We start from the raw sequence: 26,134 nt of genomic DNA, 5'->3' as shown, positions 1-26,134 counted from the left end.
CAGACACTGCTGCCAACTGAGATCTGTCCACTGAGAACCAGGGCACTAACCCATTTCACACAGATCACTAAACAGCCCCCAACGAAAAGCAAACAAGTGGTGAGAAATCCAGGTCGCAGTTGCCTGATCACGCAGCACTTCATCCCCAAATAACCCAACAGGTCAGGCTGCGAGAAACCCAGAAGCAGACTCCTTCACCTACCTTGGTAGGGGAGCCCATTATAGTTGGCAAAGGGCTTCTCTGCATGAACTCGGAGAGCTTGGGTGAGGATCTGAGCTGCCGGCAGTGCTGCAAGCCATGAATCTGCAGCGGCTGGCTGACGGGGGTATGACCGAAGTGAGCAACGAGAGGATCAGAGTGCTGCTTGGTTATCTTCTGCCTGCAGGAATGCAAATCCGACAGGTTGGGAGCACTGTGGAGCCGGGAGCCCATCCCTCGAGGAGAGTGTTCGGGTGCCGAGGAACCTGGAGGGCCCAGAATGACAAAGCACATCATATGCTGGTTCTAACACAAAAAGCCAGCCTGATGCCAGGATTCACTGCTCAAACATCTACAGATCAAAGCCTTCAGTGGATGGCTAAGGATGGCACTCTGGGCAGTGCCAGCCTCATCGGGTTTTGGCTCTACAGGAGGGAGAGATACGGACAACAGGGAAATAAAGCGCAGCTTCTTCCCTTCATTGCAGCCCTTACACAGAAAGGGACCCGACTGCCAGAGCTCAGCAGCAAGGAAATTACACATCAAGCAGGCCACCTGGCAGAGGGGGCGTTGGGGATTTTCAGATGCTTTTCCTTCATTCAATTCATCGACTTCAAAGTCCCAAATTCAAGATTTTGTGACACAGGGTCTGTCAGCACTGGAAGATGCTGGCTGATGGGATGTGACTGGATTAACCCCAGCTCCTACCAGCACACAGAAATCCTGTCGGGGCAAGCATCAAGAGAAGATGCTGAAGGAACACTCCCAATCTGGAGTGCCCGAGACTACGGTACCGGCCTTATCCATAGGAGTAATGAAGGAAGGTAAGGACCAACGCACCTGTGACAGGAATACGGCTTTTCACTTCTGCTCCAAGAGAAGAAGGGATAAAAGTCTGGCCGGGCTGCTCTGGGATTGTTCCAACTTTGACAGAACACAATAAAAAGAAGAAAGTTTACTCAGTATTAAATTTCCACAGGCAATGGCAACACTATGTACCACCTGTTTTATAGAAAGATGCTAGTTATCTCTTCCATTTTCTCAGCCCTAGCTGTGCAGTGAAAAGATCAGCAACTCCTGTAAAAGGAGGAAAAAAAATGCTGCCTGGTATTAGTTGAGCAAGTTTTAGTCTGACTTTGCAGTGACATTAATTGAGAGGAATAGAATACAAAAATTCTGCATTTCTGCACCGGCAGAGACTAATAAATGTAGGGTTGGAGACTCCAGGGATACAGAATAGATGGTTACATCACAGTCTGTCCCTTTACAGAAAGCAGCAAGTTCCATCAGTTGCACAGTGGGGTTTTTCTTAACCCTTTCCACTTGAATTGCTTGTTAGCACATGGGTAGGGCTACCAGATACTCAGACAGCTACTTCTCAGTTTCAACAGTGAAGTTCAAGCCCTTCCACAGCTGGCCAGAATTTTTCTCTGACAACAACTGGCTCACAATTTTTCTTACCCCAGTTCAAGCCAGTACTTAGTCTTACAGAAGTAAGAGTAATGCACTTACAGAAGCCCTCTTCAGAGGGCAGCAAAACATTTGATACAGACACCAAAACAAAGCTTGCCTTTCCTGGGGCTAATAGGTATTTTCCTCTCCATTTTACTGAGGCCACAACACTTGTCAAATCATCTGTTGAGAAGAGCCACAGGAGAACACAACCACCTGAATTCCCTGTTACCTGGCAGCCACAGCTGGTCATAACTTCCCTCTTTACAGCAAAGAGGAACACAATTTTATTCAGGCAGCAACAAGCCAGTTGACTTCTTACCTTGTGGTGATGGCGTAAATGGCTTGGCACCACCGAAGGAGAGCTTTCTAGAGCTGGGCACAGATCCATGCTCTCCAGGATAAGGAGGGGAAGCACCAGTTTTAGGAAAACCAAGAGGACTTGTACTGCTAGACCTCCGGACCGTACCAGACCTTATAGGAAACAACAGCAGCACACATGTTACAGCAGGTGCCGGTAAAGGAGACTAAGACCCTATCACCAGACACACACACAGCTGCTTCCACAGAAGCAGAGCTTCCCGACTGTTCATCCTCAATCAAAATCCTACTGTTCTAGGACTACAGTAATACAGATTAAGATGCTAATGCTTGTTCTCAAGAGCTTCAATCCAAACAAAATTTTGCAGAACAAATGAAAAGAAAGAACGGGATTAGCTTACAGCTAATTTTTCAGTCACTTTTAGATGCTTCCCAATATCCCTGTCAATCATGAACAAGACATAGTTCCATACCTTGCCACAGCCAAGGTGTCTGCCCCGGGCAGTGCCTCCGAACGCCCTGAGAACTGTTCAGGCACCCCTCCTGCACTGAGCTCCGCAGGCTGTGCGGGTGGAGGTGAGCTGTGCCGAGACACTGCTCTGCCACGGAGCTTTGACTCAAATCAGAAGCTACAGAGCAAACCAGAGCAGCGTGTAGCTGTCAGATCTGAAACAGCTCAGTACTACCCAGAGGCATGTCTTTTTGGGCTGGACAGTCAGAACTGTCTGGGCTCCGAGCTCCTTTAAGTCCTTGTGGAGCCTCACCTGAGGGAGCTAAAATTAATTTGGACAGCCCACACCTGCAGGAACCCCAAGTGTTACTCAGCTGCTAAAATGAAGCAAAAGAGAAAACCAGACTAGCGGGAAAGCGAGTACAGTGATGCCATCACTCTGGAGAGAGATGGGAGATTACTGTACACTAGTTAATTAATTCTCAATATTTCCATGTTTTCATTGCTCGTTAAAGACACAGAACCTAAATTCTATTTACTGAAATGCCATTCTGCCTCTGCAGGCTCCTTCACCAAGATTCCCATTACACTCCCGTATACGAGAAAACAGTCCTTCCATCAAATCCTTCATTCTACTCTCAATTTGGAAACATTTTTTCCCCTTGTTATAAGAACATCAGTTTCAGCCAGTAGGTGTTTTTCTGGACAGGAATCAATGAATATGGTGAAAAAACCCCTCCGTGCTTAAGTCACTGAAAGATGCTGCACCAAGGGATCCTGCCTCCTCTTGCAGTGATGCTGCATTAAGCTGTCCATATGTACCTGAACAGAAGGAACAAAGGCACACGGGTTTCAGCCGTGCAAGCAGGACTAGCTACATTACCCAGGAATGACAGTCATCCCGATGAAGTGTCAGTACATCTACCACTCAACGACACTACTAGGTGTATGTTTTACTTTATGCTACATTTCAGAAAAAAAGTAAATAATTTATTTTTTTTTAAATCTATTTCAGTAGTTGAGATACAAGAATTTGATCTGCCAGCCCCCTCCCCTGCTCCCCTCTGCAGTGCGTTACTATATTTTGCAGCCAAATGAATCCATGCTACACTCACATGCTTGGAAAAAAAGGAAATCCTTTAAAATCTTAACCTAAAAATCACTTCTCTTCAGGTTGCTCCAGATTCAGAGGCCTAATGCTCATCATGTGCCTGGCCCCAAAGCAAAATGAATACGCAAAAAGGAAGTGGACACCTGGCAGGGTGAAAGATACCGAGATGTTCAGCGGCAGAAAGTATTGCTCTCCCATGGTTCTGACTCTCCAGAATATGAGCCATCCAGAAGGCTGAACACTATCTATCAGGAACTTGCAGAAAAAAACACCAGCTGACTGTGCTGCTGAAAGATGTGGAATGTCAAATGCCACCCTACGAGACATGGGATAAGCAAGCAAGCAGATGAGCAGGACAGGTGATGTGGCCAAAAGCACACACACCTAATTAGCACCTCAACCAGCCACCTATCCGTCCACAAACAAGCTACGTCACACAGGCATACACCCTCCAGTCAGGTGACAGTGGCTGGTTTTTCAGAAACAAGAGTGTCATCACGGTTTGTAACCTAATGACTTGGCAAACATGACGATGCACTTGGCTGCAATGGGCTATTTGATGCACCTGATGGAAAAGTGGAATCACATATTAAATGCTTGATGAAGCTTTCTCCTTCCATTCTGAAGGGTGTCTACTGAATTTGCTCATTAGAGGAAGTGATGGGGAGAGAGAAATATGGCTTCCTGGGGCAGGACAAAACGTGACGTCAGAGATTTTGAGAAGATGCTAAAAGCAGACTGAATCATCCTGATTGTGTCCATTCAAGTTCCTCTGCAGGGATGATGCTAATCTCAACATTACACAGTGGTGACTAAAAGGAGCAAAACACAACAGTTTGATCCCCCAGTGGTGGCTGCAGACTGTGAACCTGAACTCAGCAGCCTGTCCCCAGGTCTGGGGTAGGCATGGCGCGCCGAGGGGCATCCTCTGCGCCTTCTCCAGCGCTCTCACTTCATGTGTCACATGGATAACCAGGACTCTTTAGTGAGTTCCAACACTAACAGAGTCCACAAGTTGTGCTGTGAAAAACACAAGGCACATAGGAAACGGGAAGAAGTTTACCACAAAACCTGCCACACACTCAAAGAAGGGAACACAAAATAGCATTAATAGTATTATGTTAAAAAAGTAACATACTGAAGTAACGCTGGCACAAAGCAATCTCTCTGCTGATCCCTGATTAATATCAAGATACCGTGTCTCTCCTTCTGGGCCCACTTCGAATAAGGCTTATCCTGAATTAGGCTGGCTGAAGCTCAAACTTAAGCGGACGTAGGTATTACCCTGCTTCTGAAATCTAAACTTTTAACTAATCCAGACACCAAAGCAACTCATCCAAAAGATGACAAAACACCTCACAGACACTTCTGCTTGAATGCCCCTGCTTTAAGATCCTGTATGAGTCTCCTTCCAACCAGTCTACGGACCTGGGCTGCTGCTATCAACCCAGATTTCAAACCTGTAAGAATCAGAAGTTATACGTGAGAAGAGACAGAAGCCCTATGTGTCTTGGATGCACGAGGCATTACTACTGAACTCAGATGGTCAGCTGTACGGCTGAAGGCTGGCATCCAGGTCTTCCTGACAGCCTTCAGGAAACACGCTCTGCCTCACAGGCATAAATTGCTCATGATTTAATCAGTCCTGCCTGCATAACCACATTAATATGCAACTCGTGGAAGACACATCATCTATGGTATGACTAGCTCCAGGAGCCAATTAAGGTAAAGTCAGGTAAGTTTTGTACCCCCATTCATTTCAGTTGTTTATCTCAACTTTTTCCTTTTATAAAGGCATCTGCCAGATGGATAGGTCTCTCTGCTTGGACATCCAACCCACAGCTGGCATGAGGAAAAAGCTGCCAGAGTCAAAGGGGCTCAGCATGCACTACAAGTTGATGGGAGCTGTCTTATGTACATGCACACAGACAAAATATACAGTACACATATCAACTAAATAATCAAAATAAATCAATAATAATCAAATAAATCTCAACACCTCTACAAAAATACCCCAAAATTACGGTACCACGTAAACATGCACCACATTGGCTTCCTACAGGCAAGGGGAAGGGCCCAGCAGATAGGAAAATTTTTGGAGGTACAGAGAACAAACCGTAAAGCAGTTTGTTTTACCACCCCCAAGCTGTAGGACGAGAGCCCCTTTTTCCCAGCTCCAGCACTTACCGGGGAGAGGTGTACTGATTGGGGGACTGCAGGTTCTGCTCAATCCGCCGGTAGTTGTGAATCTGCGTTGGGACTGGAATGGGCACCGAGTGTCCGTACTTGCTGCTAGAAAACTGACCTGGCCGGCTGTTGAAAGGAGACACACAAAGAAAGCCTCTTGTAAGGGGTGGGCTTTCAGCCAGGGGACTGGAGGTTTTGTCTTCGTAAAGCACCCGCACACAGGGAGCATCCCCTTGGCTGCTCCTGGGCTGTGGGTTCACACTGGGAGGCAGTTCAAAGCCATATCAAAGGGAAGGGGCACCACACATCTCCCGAAAGCCAGCACAATTCCCGCCCACACACTGAAGTTAAAACATGCACCCAAGCACACCACTCCCTCCAAGAAAACTGGCGCCCTGTTATTTCAGGCCACAACTGGCCCAGTTTCCAACAGGTCAGATCCTCGGCCAATGAGCACATCATCGAGCAGGGGCTAAACAGTCGTGGCTCACAAAGGACACCAGCAAAGGTTTTGCTGCCAAGAGCTACCTGCGATTCATGCAGAGGCACTGGTGCAGCAATGGCATCTCCATGAAAGCCTCAGCATGCCATAAGGAGAATACAAACTTGTGGCGTGTATCAGAGCATCTGCAAGTTAATTATAAAGTGGAGAAGGCAACTTGGGAGAGAATAAATTCGAGGGACAGGCGCTGGTACCTCTGTACCCGTCAAGGTCAGCTAGAACATCACACATACAAAATAGAACAGGCCCGTTCTGCAAACTTCAGGCTTCTTTCTGATTCCTTCCAAAGCAGGTTAATCAGCTCACACCTGACACCTATTCCCCTGGGTGACAATTTGCCCTGTTACTCTTAGCCCGTACACCACGCAATACAAAAACCATCCAAATACCACATCTAACGAAGTGGCTGCCTAAAGTCTTTTCCCAAAGGCTCCAGAATTCTAGGGTTAATTTTGCCACGGCAATGCTGTTTACAAGTGCCAACACCAACTGCAGGGATGTCGCACAATTACAAGAAAGATCTTATTGGTAGTGAAGGCTTCTGCAGTCTTCCTTGTTGCCAGCTGAGGACACACACCTGGGTCTGCCCCTGAGAAGCAGGAAGTGCCACTTCTTCGGGTCTAACACTCACAGTGGAAGTGTTTTACTTAAGATAAAAGGAGATATCAAATTCAGCAAGAACATACACGTGTACACAGGGGAAGAGAGAAGGGTTTGTGACTTATGTGGTGGTTCAAAGCATCCCATTACCAGAATTTCTTCTTCCGGGAAGGTCAGTAGTACGCTGTGATTTACGGTGACAGCGGCGAACAAAGCTGACCTGCAGGGATGTGCTTGCAGATCTCCACAGTGCGCATGTGAAGACAGTTCTCCATCACAGGAGAGCCAAATAACTGGAAGAGTTCTTTCGTCAAGGCTTAAAGATCAAAAAGTGATTCCGATTTCTTCGTTCCTCTCTCAACAGGTTTACTAATTTTTTAAGTGCTCTGTATTCTTCCTTGCGTGCTCTCATTTCTTCCACCAAGGTAACAGACTCTTAATCTGACACCTGTCTCTAAAAGGCAGCACAGAAGCCTTGACTCTTCACTGACACACAATACAACAAAGGCACTCAGGGTTTCCGATTGCTCAGCAGAAAGGTGAGGCTGTCTCTGCCTTCCATCAGCGTAAGACACTGTGTCATTACAGACATAAAATGAGCAGAGGTTTAAACAAGAAATCTGAGGGTTCACATCAAACTTTGTACATATCCTGACTTTCAACACACATTTCAAACGCTACCTTTTCAATCTGGCCAAAATCTTCTCTTGGAAAAGAGGTTCGTGAGTGAAAGGATCCTTCCCTTCTTCCCAAGAGTCATATCAAGTCCTTACAGAAGCCAGGTTTCTCCACAAGGTGCAAGTTGCAAAAGAAAGCATTCAAATGAGGTGACATATACTAAACTTGTTAATTGGCCTCGAGCCTTAAGGACTACAACTGGCCATAAATTTGCAAAGACCAAAAGATAAAGCTGGGACAGGGAGTTTAATTACTTGGCAGTAATTAAAAGCTCTCTGGAAATGGTATGATATCCATTGCTGTGGGATATGTCCAAGGAAGTACCTTGGTTAGACTTACAAAGCATCTCCCGCAAGGAAGTGTTTTAAAAAATAAAAATAAAAAAATCAACTATCAGCATATTTTAATTCTGCCTAGTCCTTACCCTCTTAGTTAAGAAGAGCTGCTCTGGAGTGTACCATGACATCCTGAGGAAAAGCCGCTGCTGGCCACTCTAAAATAGCCTTTGCTTTCTGTCCTAGTTGGACTGCATCCAGCACTGCTTGCTAGCCTAGAGCCACAGACGAAAGGGAAAACTGCTGCTTCCGAGGGAGCAAAGACGGGAGAGAAAATCAGGATCCTTCTGCGCCAGTGAAGCCGAGCGCTGAGCCAAGGGGCCTCGTGACATCTGCAGTGCAGGGCACTGAAGCCCACGTTAATGGGTGGCACCAGTTCAAAGCACTTCAGGGGACAGATGAAAGATCATGCCTTGCACTCTGGATTCGGAGCAACTGCTCCAATCTTTCATTACTTATGTCTTATTCCCCATCCTGGACAGGGTAAGAAGTAACTTTTCAGTGTTTCTTCAAAGCAAACAGGAAAGCTGGAAGTAGCACTATGGGGTTTGGCATCTGCCCCACAAGAAGCCGCTGTGAATGAGTAGGAAAGGCAGCAAGAGCAGAAGCACGGTTAGATCCTTGCTGCTGGCAGTGACTTGCCACCTTGTGACCCAGTAGAACACAGCAAGGCCTGCCTGGTGAAGACAGCGGTGAACAGCGAAAAGTGGGCAGTGTTTGTAGCCGACTTCCATGCATTTCCACTCACCGCTCTCCAGAAAGAAGGTCAAATCCCTTAATAAAGACAGATCCCCTGAATGCAAAGGAATCAGTTCAGGAATAAGCTGTTAAAAAGCTTAGCAGGCGATAGCATAAGAAGCCTCATGCAATTAAACTCCACACTGCGGTACATGCTTGCCAATTAATCTGATCGCGTCAGCAAGGCTTTGAGCTATGTTTTCTCCTCGCTTTGAGGCTATGTTTTGTCATTTTCTGGGCTCAGTTTATGCAATGAGTATGTTCAACCCATAGCCTGGGACTACATTTTCTTCTTAAGAAAGATTTTAGGGTCATCCATCTCCCAGTTTGAAATCCCCTTCAGTCATCCTCCCTCAACAGGTGCCATTCTGACAGAATAGAAGATGAAAGCTGTCCTGCTTCCCCAGTGAGCAGGAATGAGATGGGAAGCAACACCACCAGTTCCCTGCAAGCCAAGCACAGACCCTAAAGCTTCAAGCTCTAGAGTCAATGGGATCGCCTTCTGCAGACTGTTCACGTCTTCTGAACACAAATGTGTCTGGACCCACTGGCAGTGCTGGACGGCACCTACAAAGCTGAGTTTATAGCAACTGGTTTAGTTGGAAGTAAACCTATGACAATGCCTGTTTGCACTTGTTACTCCTACTCCTGTATCCTTCACGGGTAAACAAATTCCACGTAGCAGCATTACTTTACACAGACACAGCACAAGGAGCTTTCCGGACTTTCAAGCAAACTCCAAACACCGAAGCAGGCCCAGATCTGTCCCTCAACAGCAAGGGGCAACGAGCGACATCCCTCCACATTTGTCCAGTAGTTCAAGACCATCGTAATTTCAGCCTTGCCTGAAGTGCTGTGCCCTAATTCACTGCATGAATTTAGAAACAAGAGTCCTTAGCTGGAAAACTAACGCCTCTGCAGGCTGAGCACAGAGGGGATGAGTAGCACATACATGCCAGTGGGAGCACATGTACTTTCTGCTTGAGAATAATCCCTGGCTCCCTAGGGAACAGAGCTGATTCCAGCTCTACTGCATTTTCTCCTAGCCCCTCCTGAGGGGCCAGAAGAGGGAGATAGGCTCTGTGTTGGGACTGATCAGTGCCCAAGGCTGGGCAGTTTCTCCTGGGTGTTTCTTGTTAACTTTTAATTAAAGGAGAGATGTGGATCTTGCCCAGCACACCAGTATCTGTAAAATCCCCTCCTGGAAGTCAATGAGTGTGCAGTTAATCGGTGTTGCACAGTCACCACTGAACAGTCTTTCTTACCTGGATGGGCTAGGAGAACTGCTGTAAGGGGGTGAAGGAGATGGTGTCCTTCCCTGGCTTTCTAAGCCTGCTGAAGTCACCAGAGAACTCCTGAAGAATAAGAGAAAGAACCCAGCTGTTGGAGCCTGGGAACCAGCCCTGCTCCCTGCTCTGCAAAGCACAGCAACAGAGCTGCGTGTGCCCAGCACCCTCTGCTGAGCCTACTCGCAGGAGCCCCGAGGACCGTCACGCTGTCCCACACACTCTCTGGTATTCAGGTGCTACATGCTGATGATCAAACTGAAACTGGTCACCATCAGGCAGGTGACAGTTAATCCTGAAACAAAAGTTACCTCAGCAACATCTACCCTCCCACCCACCAGAATCCAGAAGTCCCTAACACACAGTACGCTCTAGTGGCTCAGCAACTGCAGTTGCCTTAGTGGTCTTACCCGCTGTACATCAGGCTGTCTTGGACTGGTTTCCCTCCTGCAGCCTCAGCAGTCAAATCACCTGCGGAACAAGGAAGTGCAGAAACAGATTAATTCGAGATGTTTTTCTTAAAAATCTTTGTATATTCAGAGCAACTGAGATTTTGGGTAGAATTTCCTGCTCCTCCAAGACCTGATGAGTTGCTTCTGAAGTCAGCATTTTGGAAAATGCATGTGGGCTGAAGCTGATGTGGATGCTGCTAATCCTTATACCCTAAAGTTTTGGAAAATTCGGGCTGAAAAGGAGTCCTTTTGGAAGGGGGCCAAAATCTGACAGAATCACTTAGGGCAATCAGTATACGACCACTTGGTGCAAGCAATTAGCTGCTGTGTATTAAAGACTGGTATTTATTGCACGTTGGGCTCCGAAACATCCGTGTCCTAAGAGGCAAAAATTCAGGGCAGCCAAACGAGCTGGCAGCTGGCTACGCCATGTAGGAAGTTTGTGCCTTTGCCAAAACATCTGAACACTGAAAACATGACTAGCACAAGACAAGTGTGTACTGGTCCCACCACTGTTCCCAGGAAAAACACAAGCAACACTGAACTCTTGGATTGCACAGCAGAGATCTTTCACAGATTCCAGTTCTACTGCTCCAAATTCCTGTTTTAACACAAGCAGTGCAACTGTGAAAGGAGGAATCACAGCATTTATCACCGAGTTCCAGCTCAGCAAAGCATCAACACATGGTCAAGCTTGAACAATATCCTTCTGCTGGTTAAGTCAGGACTCATGTGTGGACAAACTCAGGCATGTGGTTGAACTGGAGCCCTGGCCCCCACATACATACATACTTTCAAGCAATTCCTATCACAGTATAAACACACAGAGATGTTAAAATTAAATACAAAACATCTGAAGAAAAATCCAACATCTTTTAGCTTTTTTCAGGTATGTTTTCAAGTGTAAAACCTGGCTTGCTAGCTGAAATCCTGTCTTGGGCTGTGATGCTGAGTGAAACTGAAGACAGGATGACATGGAAACAGCTTCTGTGAGAGACATTTCCCCGTGAGCCTACTTATCTTCTTTTCCAGTTGGATTACCAGGTTCAATCTCTTATTGAGGTTCCCGAGTAATATTTACTCTCAAATCCTACCTTCGAAGGTAATTACAAAATATCCTACGAAACTAGCAAGTGAGCCAGATGTCACTTCCAACTTGAGAACAAACACATTCCTGTTACTCAGTCAAAACAGACAGGTTTAATTGCTCTTTCAACTTCCTAGGAACCATCCCTAACATCCACATCCCCCTCTGCTTAGAACCTCTACATTTACAGAAACCACCTTACTTGAGAACTGTGCTGGGACCATAACGAAGTCATCTGTGTCACAGGATGAATTCTTACTGCTGCTTCCAGCGGAGTCCTTCGATCCATGCAGAAAGCCGGGCGAATCCTGGGTCGGAGATGCCAGCGCCTTCTCCTGCAGCTGCTGCTGCATTTCTCCAAGGGACTGCTAATGCAAGGATGAAACAAACACTGGCTTCAGCACAGCTCCTTCATCGTTCTGCTCCATCCTTTAAACTGAGCTGTACGAGGCTACAAACAACATTTTGCTGATAAATCAGGGCTGATAGTTTGCCAGAAGCAGCCGTTTAGTTTACTGAAAAGGAACAACCTTTTATGTCCAAGTCAGAACAGTGCATCTTTTGTTATACAAAACATACTATTGGCTTGTCTGATGCTCCACAGATAAGAAAAATTCACTTGAGGTATTGCATCCCCTCTACTAAGGTTTTCTGGATCAACCATGCATTTTCTATCGACTCAGTTTAGTATGACTGTGAAACACAGAAGAGATTTTGGAGATACTTTTGGTTGTTCTTTTAGGTTGTTTTTTTGTTTGTTCTTAAACATTAACCATCTGGTCTCTACTTGCGCTTTTGTAGTAAGCAGCACTCAGGAACACGTACATGTGTCCCTGCAATTTCAGAACAACCCTGTTTTGCTGCAGTGCTGATAAGGAGTTAAAGAAAGGCCTGAAGGAGCCTAAGTATTCGATAGATGACACCTTACAGCCATCAGAGGCAGGACAGACCCTAAAAAGTCCCATTTTTCTACTTCCTTCAGCCAAACGATAAATAGCTCTGCAATCCTCGTGTTTTGCAGACAGATGGAAGAGGGCAGATGGTTTAAGACCACTGAACTGCCCACAGAGCAGATCACAATCCTTATCCTAATGCATTTTTAGGCTGAGAAAGACTTGAACCAGCTTTCACCTGGGCCCAGTTAAGGACTTGTTCACCCTCCAAAGACTCTCCCGCTGTACCAGTGGGGACTCTCCCTCACTGTGCATGCAGTGCACACACGCAGAAGGAATTTCCCAACTGTCAAAGTTGTTTCTTTTCCACCCAATCTGCTAGCTCTGCCCTGCAGATGGGGCATTTTTCACATGCCGAGCCACCACACCTCCATCAGCAAAACTTCAAAATGCAGAGCAGGACCAGAGCAGTACCCTTCCAACATGGGACCCCCTCTCAGTTTGGCAGCCAGTCTGTACTACCCTGAGGCCCCCAGACGAGGAAAGCTCAGGGGAGAGACTACTTTTCACACCATCTACCCATTCCTGGAGTCTTAAGGACAGGAGGGCCTCAGCCAGCCACCCTCTGCTCCGGGCTGCAGGGGGAGGAAGAAGCGCTTGGGAATACAGTTATGTGACTTTCAGAGGAGAGCCTCTCTTCTCTGTCCAGCACCTATATCAACTTCTGATATAGTGCCTCTCAGCCTTTTCCACACCAGGCTGAGATGCCTTGGCCCAAGGAAACTCAGAAAACAAAGCAAAAAAGCAGTAATGCCAGGGGGAAAGAAATTCAACCCTTCTCCCTTGCCCTGCCCATCACACCACCAGCATTCCCGAGTTCAAAGTCAAAAGGCAGCTTTCACCAAGAGCCTCCAAAAACAAGCTCTCAGTTCAGCAAGCTGGAGGAATGCCACTTCGCTGGTCAGTTAATATTCTGCCCCTCCAGAGAAGTCTTCATCATTTCAGGTAACCAGAGAGAAAAAACTGTCAGTTCAGATCATCTCTCACAAGACCACCAGACTGTGGCAGATCTGATCTGAGCAAACAGCTTTGCTGAATGTCCCTCTGGCACCTGGAAATGCTGGTCAGAAAGGAGGAGGTTCACCTTACACAGAAGGGTGGGTGTGCTGTCACGCTGCAGAGACTTTGCTTGGAAACAGAGAACTGGCAGCCAAGTAAGCAGCGCTATACCCTGAATTAGTGACTGTTTGTTGATTCCAAGGAGCTTTCCATCTCTGCCAAGACAAACTAGTCTCATTAATACCAACTCCTTTCATAAAGGCTTTTCATATAATAGGCAATGGCAAATTGAAACATGTGGAGAGACAGACAACCTGCGGGATGTAAACTCTAAACGGACTGGAGAAGACCATGAACCAAACTCAGGCAGAACTGAAGTGCTCAGTGACTTGCACCAGAAGACAGCAAAAGCAGAGACCTTCTTTCAAACCAGCAAGCAGGGAGACCATTAACACAAGCAGTGTGCATCCCCTGAGCTGTACTTACGGGAGGTGAAGCCAGGTGGGAAGTAGAAGAGCTGCTGGAGGAACTACCAGAGCCTGAACTGGGATAAGAAGGCATTGGCACGGAAGCAGCTAAAACCAGCAAAAGACAAAAAACAAAAGAAGTTGTCAAATTAAGATCAATCAATAATAAAATGTCTTTTCCATCTTTTCCCATCAGGTTCATTTCATGTACCATCATGTATCTCAAATATCAGATGTGGCCAATTAAAGGAGGACAAAAATTAGCATTCTGTTCAGTTATATGATTCACACCCATCCACTCCCCTCTACACCATTTCATGGTTATAGCTCTTGTGGGGGAAGGTCTCACTCACATCATCTGACCACTTGACAGCTGACCTACACAGGCAGCAAGACAGTTTCTGCCCTAAAGAGCCTCCAAAGCATCTTTGCAAATGAGTGGAAAGATGAACAGAAAAGCGGACTGATTCATGTCAGGGGCAGAGGGTAGAAGCCAGAACATATCCTTACAGTTTCTCCTTCATCAGACTGTGTGGCTTAGCACACATGCAACAGTGGCTACTCAAGCCCTAGGTGCTTGCCGCCCAAACCGTCACTTGGGCATCCCAGACCACGTGCTACAAAACCCCCACAGAATTAGCCATTCCACAAGGAATTAGTTCATTGCTTCCTATACCTCAGCACATTCTCCCTCAGCCACTTCTGCAAGTTAAAGAGGTTTTGCTTATTCTATCTCTTTGCACAGAAACTGTTCCAGAGCACAGGCTAGTCTTGCATCCTGTCCTTTTACGGTTTATTGTTCCACCTCAGAACTGCACATTTTACTCACTTCAGTGTTGAACTTTCTTTTGTAACTCTCACAGAGACATAAAGCTGACACTGAAAGGACCAGTTAGCGTTGACCTTCAGGCAGAAAAGGTGATTAAGGCATCACAGAAGAAAAGAATATTTAACTCCAATGACTTATACAAGTGAGGTTCAGTAAATAACTTTGAAATGCTCAACCGAGGAGGAAGACAAGTCAAAGGTAACACTGGCTCTTTACAGGACTTTGAAGCGTTTAGTAGTTCAAATCCCCCAGTCCATCCGCACCTGACTGAACAGGGCACAAGCTGCAGAAGAGTCCCAGCATCCCCACTTCAAGGCAGCTTGAAGTCAGATTTTACTCTGACCAATACCAATTTTACTCATACAAATACCAACCATTTCGGTATTTGAATGACTTAAGAGATCAGGGCAATACTGAAGTGAGGAGAGGAACACTTTGCTCCTCTTCCATTGTGCTGGCAGAGAATTAGCACCTGGTAACAGATTTCTACCTTTACAGGATCTGTGCTGGTAACTCCGTACTTATACAAGGAAGGTTAATAACACCTAGAAGAAGAACGCTTCTGTTTGAAGTAAAACTACCTCCGTCATCAACCACATTAGATACTACAAAGTACTTTATCCAAACAGCTAGAAAAATACATCTCTCTGCAATTAACCATTGAAACAATGTTCTAACGATAAAAGAATGGGAAAATACACCTTTTGACAAAAGGCTTTAAGACATCTTTCCATGAAGCCTGGCAAAGGGCAAAGGGTGCCTGGACCAGTGTCTCCTGGCACAAACAGAACCACCACTGAGATGCTGAACTCCTCAGCCTGGCAGAGATGCAACAAGATCCAACAGCAGGAAAACGAAACCAAAGAAGAGTAAATTTAAAATATAAGTTTCACCATAGATAATCAACTGCTGTAACAATTCAACCAGGGTCACAGTGATCTCCTCCTCCCTTTGCTAACATTAACAAAACCCAAATGTTTTTCTGAGAGGTTAACAGACTGATTCAACAGAGTCCTGGGGCTTGTGCAATAGGAAGCCACAGCGGGACAGCAGCGTGGGGCCAGCGTGCAGCGACACACGCAGATGCCCTTCCCTCCAGTGATGGACCATACTGACAGCACTCACTGCCAGCATTTTGAGGGTCAGGTCCATAACGAAATAAATCTTTCCAAAGCTTTGTGAGAGGATGCCTTTTAGCCTCTGCATCTATTTATACTTGGGTTCATGCCCTTGATGGGCTGTGCTGTTAAAACACACTGCCCCGGCTCCGGTTGAGGCACGGGGACAGCGATGGTGGGTATTCTGGGAGGTCGGTCAGGGGCTTGGCATAGAGAGCTGCTACTCCCACACCCCACATGTTCCTCCAGCACAGCTGGCTCCCACTCCCCACGCTCAGGGAACACACACAGAGGTCTGAGAAAGTGCCTGTAAAATGGAGAGCTCTGTTCTGCCTCTACCACGCTGCTTTTGATCTCTGCGATCTTCCCGCAGAGCAATCCCTAATACCTTCCTTATACATACAACACCAAAAATCCAGGGTGGAGGAAGTCTCCCCCTTTGTATCCTGCCAGCTGTTACAGAACAATTCACCCTTGTAGAGACCAACCTTCCCATTACAGAAAGGCACTTTCAAGGAAAGGTGAGTGATTCTTGAACTGTATTCACAGGTGGCTGCTGCAAGACTTGTATCATTGTTCATTTTTCCTGGAATTAGTCTTTTTGTTATAGTAATTTAATTTCCCTCTCAAGGGCCCCTCCACTGTATTTTGGTTCTGTGTTTATTATTGATTTAAACCTGGCTGGAATTAAGACTTTCCTATTTTTGTCCATTTGCTTTGGACGGAAGGTAAGAGCAGACTTTGCCACTATCACCCAAAACTGAAGTTAGAACTCTGTCCGCACGAAGCACACCTTTAGATACAGCCCCTCTCAATCATTGTTCCTGTTTAAAACCCTGTAAACTCCCCAAATCCACCCTGTGATGCTGTGAGGTCCAACTCAAAAGGTCCTGACACCGAGAACAGATTTTCATGCATGTAGGACTACACGGTTTGGCTTTGACAAACCCTCTCTGACCACTACATCCCTGTTTGGGCATTTTTCAGCATCAGCCACATAGGACAGCTTGAAGCAAGACGCTTGCTTCCCTCTCCTCCACACACCCAGACACTCCCAGTTTAAAATTAAAAAGGGTGCAAACACTTGGCTCATCATGTTTTCAGCTCAAGTCTGAATGCGGGGAATGTTAACAGGGATTGTAGGCCCCCACCCAAATCCAGAAATTGCTGCAGTGTAATTGTAATGTAAATAAGTCTGTTTTCATAATTGTCCTCTCCAACTTGTTCCAGCAACAAAACAGTCATCCTGTACGTTGCATAACCAATGCCAACCGGTTTCAGAATGGGAGAGCTGGGAGCCACAAAGGCAAGCCCGTGCTCCAGCTGTGTGGATCCTGATACTGGATCCTACACTTGCAAAAAACACTTCTGACATGTCATCCTATCAGGGGCTTGGTCATCCTAAAAATATCCAAGCCTCAAGCTTTATTTGGAATCCGAGTTCTACACACACTGGAGAGATGCATTTTTGTGATTATCTGGATTCAATTAAAACCAGTCATCAAAAAGTCATTTAATTGCAGTCTCTGACAAGTCAACAGTTTGAGCACAAGAACTGAAAGGACTAGCCCGAAGAATAGGCTGCTTTTTAAAGTTCAAAAATTTGCACCATTAAAACCTTCTATATGCAGAAGTCACAGTGATTTTTTTCTGGTTTGAGTATTTTATGTACAATAGAATTATAAAGATGGTAAGTTAAGCCAAGCCTGGCAGATACTCCAGACACTGAGCCACCGTACACTTCTGAACCATAACAGCTCGCCTTTCATGCTCTCTTAACTCCAAGTAAAGGAGGTACCAGCTTACCATTCATTAAAGGTAGAAGCAAAAAAACCTCCAAAATATTCTGCATGGGTACCAATTACAATGTGTTTACTCAGAGAAGACTTGCACAAGCGTCTAATTATGCCTTCTCATGCATTATTACTGTAATCCACTGCCCTGTACCATATGCTGATCAGACCTGGCTACAGACAGATGACATTCTGACTAGACATAGTATTTTAAAGACTTTATTAATAAATTTTTACATATCTAAAGTACATGCTTAGTCACAGGTACAAACCCCACAATATAAAAAAAAATATAAATAAACAAACAAAAAATAAAGCACATGTTTTAGCTAAAGCACAAGGCCCTGACCCTACTCTGCAGGCTGAGGTCTGCAGCACTCCTTGATGGCAGCAGCCTGGCGTCCTTGCTCCACTAAAGGAGTGAGATGAGAGGACGGACGTGAGAGCAAGTGTCCCTTGAAACCGCAGCGGAGAGGATGAACTTGTCAAAAATGTCGTATTTCAAGATTTTTGACAGAAATGTTGATTTTAATGATCCGTCTTGAAAAACATGCAGATTTATTTAAACAAGGGGGACCCCTGCCTCAGCAACTTCAAAATTATCCACATTTGAGGATTCCCCGATCTACTGAATTCCAAGATTACGTTGCACTAAAGATCTAATTCCACAAGATGGTCTACTAACACATATCCACGCAGAATGAACAGCTGACAGCTCTCACTTTATTGTTACTCATTGCTCTGGCACAGCCCGACAGGGCTCTGCAGCCTGTGCCGTGCCCAGCTCTGCAGCAGCCCCCCCTGTGCCACCCAAGGGCCGATCTGCCCACAGCGGTACGGGGACCACCACACTGCTCACACTGCGAGGTGCTCCCCTATGAAAGGGAGAGTCTCACCTCAGCACTGGTTTGGGACCCAGGCGGGTGCACGGCTGCCTCCAGTGCAGTGAAGGCGACCCTGAGCCGGGAGGCCCTTCAGGTGGCGGCAGCACAGCGGGTCCCTCAGCCTAGCCAAGGTCTCCACAAGTTGGTCCCAGAACCGCTACTACTCGAGCGCAGGCGCTGGCACAGACAGTCCAGCAGCCTCTCCTAAGAGAATTGTGTGCTCTCAAATGTGAAGGACTCAGTCCTGCTTCCACCGAAGCCAGTGGCAGCCCAGTTACCAGTTTCCATGGAGAACAAAACCAGGAGGGCACACTGCTCCTCCCGCCGTCCCCCACCACAGGCCTGTGGCCTCTGGGTCTGGGCACAACCATCATGATACAGGTGCAGCTCTGTCTCTTCTCTTCCATACTTCCTACATGCTAAACCACCCGCCGAGATGAAGTAGCACAATAAACTTGTGGACTAGTCTTGGTTCTGCATGCAAACCCACGGGAGCTAGCCCCTGGGCAACTGCAACCTTGCCAAGTCATCCACTTCAGCTACAACTGCAAACACGAAGCATGCTACCATGTTAAGCAGCATTCCATACACCTCAGGTGAGCTTTTCTTATGGAGATTACCACAACCCAGATCTTTGCTGACACACTGGCTCCTCCCACCTATTCAGAAATCGAAAGGACCACCCTTCCCACATGCAGCCTCCCTCACCCAGGTCCTTCACTGCACCTCCTGGACACCTTCACCCATCGCTGTCATCTGGCAAGCAGAGACCTCCATAGCAGACTGCAAGCACCATCTTCTCCACTAGCAGATTTCTGCACACAACAACTTAGAAGACCCCAACAACGGTGAGATATTTCTCTCCTCATCTTTTCAAGACCAGCAGTGGTTCTTCCTGCCTGGAGAGGACTCCAGGCTGTGGACACATGCCCGGAGGTGAGGACCAGCAGGGCAGCAGAGAGGTCTGGAGTTCCTATAGTCCTTACCTGCCCATAAAGGTACTCTTTTTATTGGGCCTTGACCCCACACCACTAACTTTGGTGCAGCTGGGGGTAAAAGCTGAGCTACAGTCCCCTGCTCATAATGGTGCCTCAGGTTTCTGCATGGCAACTGCGCAGAAGCTGGAAACTCAGGCCAAGTCAGGAGAACCCTCTCCTGTTTGCAGTGGGGCTTCTGTTCCCCTGGACAACGAAGCAAGGGAACTGCTGGAGGCAGGAGATGAGCTGGTGGGCATGCAACAGCATCCCAAGGGAGTCCTCTGCCCACAGGGGGATCAGACTTTGAAGGGCTTTTCATATACGGCAGTGGTATAGCAGGTGCTGAGAGCCGAGCTGGCTCAGGAGGACTCCTACACAGGCAGAGTCCTTTCCTGCCTGCAGAGCAGTCCTGCTTTACAGGACTCGCCCCATATCTTGCTGGTGCAGATGGAGACAGGGGCCTGGCCGGTTTGCCAGCTCCCCTAAACCAGAAGCGTCTTTTCTTGCCCGCAGGACGGTCACCTAAGTACACAGTTAAAATCTGTATCAGGAGCAACTAAGAATTCCTGCTCTGGAAGCAAGAAAGCAAGGGACTGTCAGGAGTGATGTGGACATCAGACAAGGGGCATCCACCTACAACATACATCCAACCAGGGCTCCGTGTTCAGAATGTGCTAGACATGCTTCCTCTGAAACTTCTAGCCCTTGCACTGGGCACCCCATGTCACTCACTGATGGGAAGCCTTGGTTCTATCAGGAGATTAAAGGGCTCAGGAGGATCCTTCCAGAATATGACAACCACACATAATTCCACCAAGCTAAGTGTCTTGGCCGAAGGACTATCATATCCCATACACACTAGAAGCAATTCTGAGTTGTTTTCCACTGAAAACAAACCTCTGAATCCTAGTAAGTGTGCTTGGAAATATTCAAAAGTTTTGAATCAAACGAAGAAAGAAAGAACTTTCAATAGAAATCTGTCTTTGCTTTGGCCAGTTCTCACAGAGCATTCAAATGTAACCATTAAGATTTATTAAGAATTTGGAGGTAAATGCTGAAGCAAGATTTGGTAACCGGAGCCTGCCGTTTTGCACAGCCAACCTAAGGTGCCAGCTGGCAAGCAGGGGCAAGAGTGCCCGTTTCCACCATTCACTATCCTGAACTGCCCTGCAGATGCAGACGAAGAGCAAGACCGTGCTGCATAATCCTGTTTACCTACAAGCATCCCCGCTGGCCAAGCACTTCATACAAAGAAGATGAATACATTTCAAAGCTAGACTTGCTTCTGCTTTAGGTTTCTAAGCAGCCCCTAATCATCCCTTTGAAGATAACTCAGCATAATTAAATACATTTTGATGGCAAAATCTGGACACACAGTAACAAATGCCAAATCCCTGCCTAAATGACTAAGAAAAACAGAAAGCAGTCTTTTTCTTTCTTCTTGAACTAGCAGCAAAGGAAGTCATGCCAGAGTTAAAAGAGAGTTGTAATAAGAAAATGCAACACTTACATTTTTTCATAGAGGCACTTGCATCCAAGAATGGGTGATGGAAAAATTCATCTGAAAAAAAAAAAAAAGAATTCAGGAACAATGACTCAGTGAAAGGAAGAGACTGTAAGAAGTTTACAAAGCAGTTAAAGCCTAGCAAGTTACAGTATTTTTACAGTGATTTTTCCATGCAATCCAGTCATCCATGGAAGTTGGTCAACTGTGGTGGCATATAGCAGCTGTCAAGAATGCGGACTGGGAACTGCACGTAGGACCTACTCTTAAAAAAGGATGGAAAATTATTTGAATCCAGGGATTGCTATATAAGTATGAAAAAAAAAAAAAAAAGAAGTGGTTCCTCTGCTACCAGCCATCTCTGCAAAATCAGAGCTGGGGCAATTACATTAATGAAGAAAGGGAGGAAAAAAAAACTTTGCCAAAAGCATGGCCAAAGGACATGAGGATTTGTACCTTTGGACTCGCCACCAGTACTAATGGATTTTCCTTCCCCACAGGGCATTAACGGACTTAGATTTTGCTGCAAGCTACAACCCTGGGCTGCTGGGGAGAACACACTAAATTGTTAATGCTTCACTGTCTTGCAACAACTCTTACACTTCTAGGAATGGCATCAGTTATTGAGAGCCAGACAGCATGACTATGTCACATCCTGGCATGGCCATGCCTGTGCATGAGCATCAAAAGCTCCCATCAGCAAGAAGGGAGAAATCCCAAGGTGCACTGAAAGACAAAAGTCCCTGGCTGATCAGGGTGGCAGGTCACCCTAATTGTAGGGATCCAGGAGAGCTGTATTTATCACACTGCACTGCCACTCATTCCACAGAAGAGGAATGATAGGACAAAAGGACTTCCACTGAGTGGTCTTCTATCACACACAGACCCAAATCCATTGTGCACTGAAGGCAGAAATGCATTTTCTAGAAGGCCCACACAGAACTCCCTCCCTTTCACACCAGACATAACTGCTGCCTTCTTTACTCATTACGGCAAGATATTCTACAGATCCAGGCCAAGAAAGGCTTCTGTCCTGGCTTGCTGGAGACCCTCCACGTGCTCGCCTGTCCTGACAAGTAGCCACCCCTCCTGACGCCTTCACGTCTGATCCACTGCAGCTCTACGCCAGAGTCCTCTCCTACCACCACCAGCACCTCCACCTTTCAGGAGCGTTACTCACGGATCAACACTGATTATTTGGCTAACTGCAGGCAGTTCAACTTGTTACCAGCATAGTTTTCCTGTTGCAACACTTAAGGTTTACAAACTTCTGCTTTCTGTAAACAGCTCCTCTTTGGCCAGCAGGCTTTCCATAAAGTAGCAACTGAGTATTTTGTTTGTCTGCTTTTTAAAGTTAAACAATTCCTCTCTCCCCAGCCCCTCCTTGCCACTGCTATTTCAGGGTCCTGCAGCCAGAGTGCACTGGTCTCGAACTTAGCACAACAGAAGTGATGGGAATCTCTGGAAGGGAAAGCTGAAATCCCACAAATTAAGATCTGCTGTAGATGGAGGACATCCCTATCCTGCCTGGAGCTGCCCAGCTGCTGGAGTTTCCTGCTTCTTCAGCCTGCCTCTCCAGAGGGTACCATCCCTCAGCTTAGCTGATTCAACTGAGGGGATGGAAATGATTTCTTTCATTTTCCCCCCTCCCCCCTCCAAACTGCTTATTAGTTGTGGCTTGCAAAGCAAAATTTAAATGATCCTGCAGGAAATTTGCAACTTGAACCCCCTCCTGCCTTTCCTCTAGATAATCTTGAGATTGCAAAGACCATCAATTTCTGGCTGAAGAGCAGCTGAGACACAACAAGTAAATGATGTTTGAAGCTTTTGTGTTGCTGTTGTGTGGGTCAACTAAACTCTGGGGAGCTCCCTTGAGGGCACAGCACTCTTCTCCAGGCAGACTGCAGAGGTCCTCAAGAACAGGAGGACACCCCTCCTCTGGGGATGGTGGCTCAGGAACCATCCCTAGCCTGGCAGCACTGGCAAATCTTCACCTTACAAAGCGCAGGAGAGGAAAGGAACAGTGAACAAAGGCACCAACCACGAGCCAAAGCAGACTTCCTATAAATACCACAGGTGAAGGGAGCAGCGACAGTTAGTTTGCCAGTAGGAGGACAAAGCACCTGTCTATGGGGCACTACCTAAGGGAAGGGGGAGATCTGCTTCACATAGGATTTGAAGCTGTGGGCCGTTAACAGCTTGTGCACAGCTGGCCACGGACAGCAGCTGAAAACACAGCAACAGCTGGGCACAGGGAAGAGCTCTCATTTAAGCAGTGCTGCTATTTTGGCAAGGGGCATCATCTGGATGCCTCCTGAGCAGACGCTAAGGAAAAGGGTCCATTTGGTAGGTCAGAGAGTCTGAGCCCTCAGGAATGTAGAAAAGCTGAAGATTGAGCACCAGCAGACAGCAGGGAAAGGAAAACGGTGGTGTCACAAGCAGGGAGGAAGCTCAGATGCTTCAGCCGAGTCAGAGGTGGATGAGACCAGGAATACAACTGGATTCTGTGGAAGTGTATTGGTCTAAATAAATCACGGCTCTGGCACTTGCTTTCCTCTCGACTGACAGGAGATATCAGAATATGGCATGGGATGTCACACAGCCATTGAGACCTGCCTTCTATAAAGCACAAGGAGTATCTCAAATATAGGCACCTTTACAGAACATATTCACAAACTCTCCCTGAGAAACAGTTACATCTTACAAGGACATGCCAATTTATAGAGAAAAGGATCCTGCATGTGATTAAGGGCAGGCAACAATCTCGGTGCAGCAAGAATTGCTGTAACTGTTGTCCTGAGTGAAATCAAAGTCTATTATCTCAAATTTCCAAGTGTTAGACACTGACTCATGCAGTCTACTCCCAAGAGGTACAAAACTAGCTTACAGGGGGCCAAAAAGGTTTACCAGACTCAATTTCTGACAGCAGGGAAACAGGAGCATCAAAGATATTTTCTTTTGAAATGCACAGCGGCCTGATTGAATAGGTAGAGACCCACAGCCCAGACAGACAATCTGCAGGGAATCTGAGAGGTGCTTACATCCAAGTCAGTCAGTAGCTTCAACAACTCCCTTTTCAAAAGGCTTGTTTTCTCACTTCTGCACTGTAGTACGGCAGTGCTTTGCATTCAGCCCTGGATAATTATGATCAGCTTCACTTAATCTGTGTCACACTTGCTTCACCCAAGTGACACTGTCTCCTCAAAGGCTTTCCCGGCATCTCTAATCCAAAAGAATAACAGAGGCTGCAAAACAATTTCTCTTCAACTAGCACATGCTGCCCAGCGTGAAACAATCCACCTGAGCAGATAAGCAGCAAAAAACCAACAGAAAGTCACCTCCCAAAAGACAGATATGTCAAACCCTTTTACCCCAAGCCTGACTAAAAAACAGTATCCTGAAAAAACACAGCAGCACACTTTATAGTCAGGTGAAAAAATGTAGTGTCTGTGCAAAAAGCAGGATGCTTTTGCTGTGATACTGCCCATCTGACACTTAACACAAGTGCACTGGCTTTGGCCTTGCTGCCTTGTCTCAGGAAAACCACTTGAGCAGGCTTGCCCAGCACAAACCTTACTCAAACAGAAAGGCTGAGAGGCAAGCCTACACCTCCCGGCAGCAGCACTGGCCGGTGGCAGCAAAGCTGCTCCCTGCTGCTCTCAGGAGACACCACCAGGGCCAGCTTCCTTGGTGAGAGAGAGCATTCAGATCCCAATTTTCACCTGAGACGAGTCTAGACTGTCTTTGCCCAAGAAGACAGGAGAGGTGGTGGGGAAGACTAAAAGACCACAGAGCTCCCTTTAAATGACCTGGTCCTTTCTGGGGCTCTAGGAATGATTCCACCTCTGCCCATTTTCCTCTAGGACATGGCTTCACTAGAGGTTCTTCAGACCTTTTAGCTCAGCTAGACACATCTGGAAGAGTCTGCCAAAGCCAGAACTGCCTAGCACATAATGATTGTTCTCCGTTTAGAAGGAGTAAGACATCAAAAAAAGGAAATTCATGCCAGCCAAGTCAGGAGACAGAGACACAGGTCTACAGGGAGAGTCGAAAGACTGCCAGCTTGAGCCCTGATGAGAACCAAGGCATCCTTCCACAGAAACCTGGAGAAGGAAGGAAGGGTCCCCAAGCTGCTACAGTATCCTGGCTCAGATATTACTGCAGACCCTGAGAAATGGAGGGGATTGACTGAATTGTTCATTAAATGGGTGCAGCTTACAGCTTTGGGAACAAACTATGACAGGGAAAGAGCACAAATGCACAAGACATATGTTTCACCTGGCAGCATGCTGAACACAATACAAGTTCAGAGAGCAGAAGCCAAGAGAGGAAATACAAGTACGAAACATTTGCTGAAGGTGCACCAAATCTCTGGGTTTACAAAACTGTACTGCAATCAGCACTGACCTTCCCAGCACATCCACTAAAACCCCCGAGATTATGCAATCTCCCAGGCACAGGTGAAATCCTGGTGTCTGGATGCTTCTCCTAGTACCAGCCAGAAGTACAGAGGTTTGTGCAGTGCCATAGCACAAAAGATGGCACGGACAGGCAGCAGAACTGAAACTGGAAGGAGGTCTTACCAAAGTCCATGCGGTCCTTATGATTACGCTGCAAGAGGCCCAGCAGCAGCTGTCTCAGGTGGCTTGATGTCTCCCTGGGGATGCTAGGATTGAAAACAAAAGCAAAATAAGAGACTTGCAATCTACTTAAACTGCTTTTACATATTCAGGAAGGCAACCTGCAAATGCTAACTCACTTTGTGCCTGCTGGGCTAGGAACATAAAGAGGAGCTCACCGGGAGAGAAGATGAACAGAAACATCTCTATTTGCATTTCTGTTTGGCTTTTACTCCACATAGTCATTGTTAAGGCTACAGCTAATCTAGCTTTAGTGGCCTCTCCCAGAAGCTCCTGCAGATCCTTTCCTTCCACAGTGGTGCCAGTGTCATCCCTCTGGGTCTCGGCTAAGTCCATTCAACATGCAATATTTCACACATCGTAAATAAAATCTCTTCTACTTGCTCTAATGGGAATAAGGAGGTCATTAAAATGAAGCAGTTACCAAGGGAAAGCTTCCAATTAAGACATTGCTGATGAAATGTATCACTAATTACTACCATTTTAATAAAGGCATTTCTTTTTCAGTGCAGCTTATCTAAGACCAGCAATAACCTTTGCTTACTGGCTTCCTTGATATACAGCATTTATT

The 26,134-nt window shown here is 46.6% G+C and overlaps 1 protein-coding gene across 7 annotated transcripts in view; it reads right to left on the bottom strand.

Annotated features, from left to right (window-relative positions):
• The window catches only part of ULK1 (unc-51 like autophagy activating kinase 1), an 81,946-nt gene that overhangs the window by 15,978 nt on the left and 39,834 nt on the right, over window positions 1–26,134 (bottom strand). For 5 of the 7 annotated variants that reach the window (XM_055702719.1, XM_055702743.1, XM_055702750.1 and 2 more), the window contains 10 exons: window positions 25,507–25,589; window positions 20,930–20,980; window positions 13,838–13,926; window positions 11,602–11,767; window positions 10,271–10,331; window positions 9,840–9,929; window positions 5,722–5,847; window positions 1,974–2,125; window positions 1,040–1,123; window positions 203–465 (listed from right to left, as the gene is read on the bottom strand). In XM_055702719.1, coding sequence (XP_055558694.1) covers window positions 203–465; window positions 1,040–1,123; window positions 1,974–2,125; window positions 5,722–5,847; window positions 9,840–9,929; window positions 10,271–10,331; window positions 11,602–11,767; window positions 13,838–13,926; window positions 20,930–20,980; window positions 25,507–25,589 — 1,165 coding nt within the window. The remainder of the gene's footprint in view (window positions 1–202; window positions 466–1,039; window positions 1,124–1,973; window positions 2,126–5,721; window positions 5,848–9,839; window positions 9,930–10,270; window positions 10,332–11,601; window positions 11,768–13,837; window positions 13,927–20,929; window positions 20,981–25,506; window positions 25,590–26,134) is intronic. The other 2 variants (XM_055702729.1, XM_055702737.1) reach the window with 2 other exon arrangements.

The sequence above is a fragment of the Falco cherrug genome, chromosome 1 (assembly GCF_023634085.1).
Source record: "Falco cherrug isolate bFalChe1 chromosome 1, bFalChe1.pri, whole genome shotgun sequence".
In the NCBI taxonomy this organism is placed as follows: Eukaryota; Metazoa; Chordata; class Aves; order Falconiformes; family Falconidae; genus Falco; species Falco cherrug.
The sequence above is the reverse complement of the archived record's forward strand: the minus strand, read 5'-3'. Positions and strand labels throughout refer to the sequence as shown.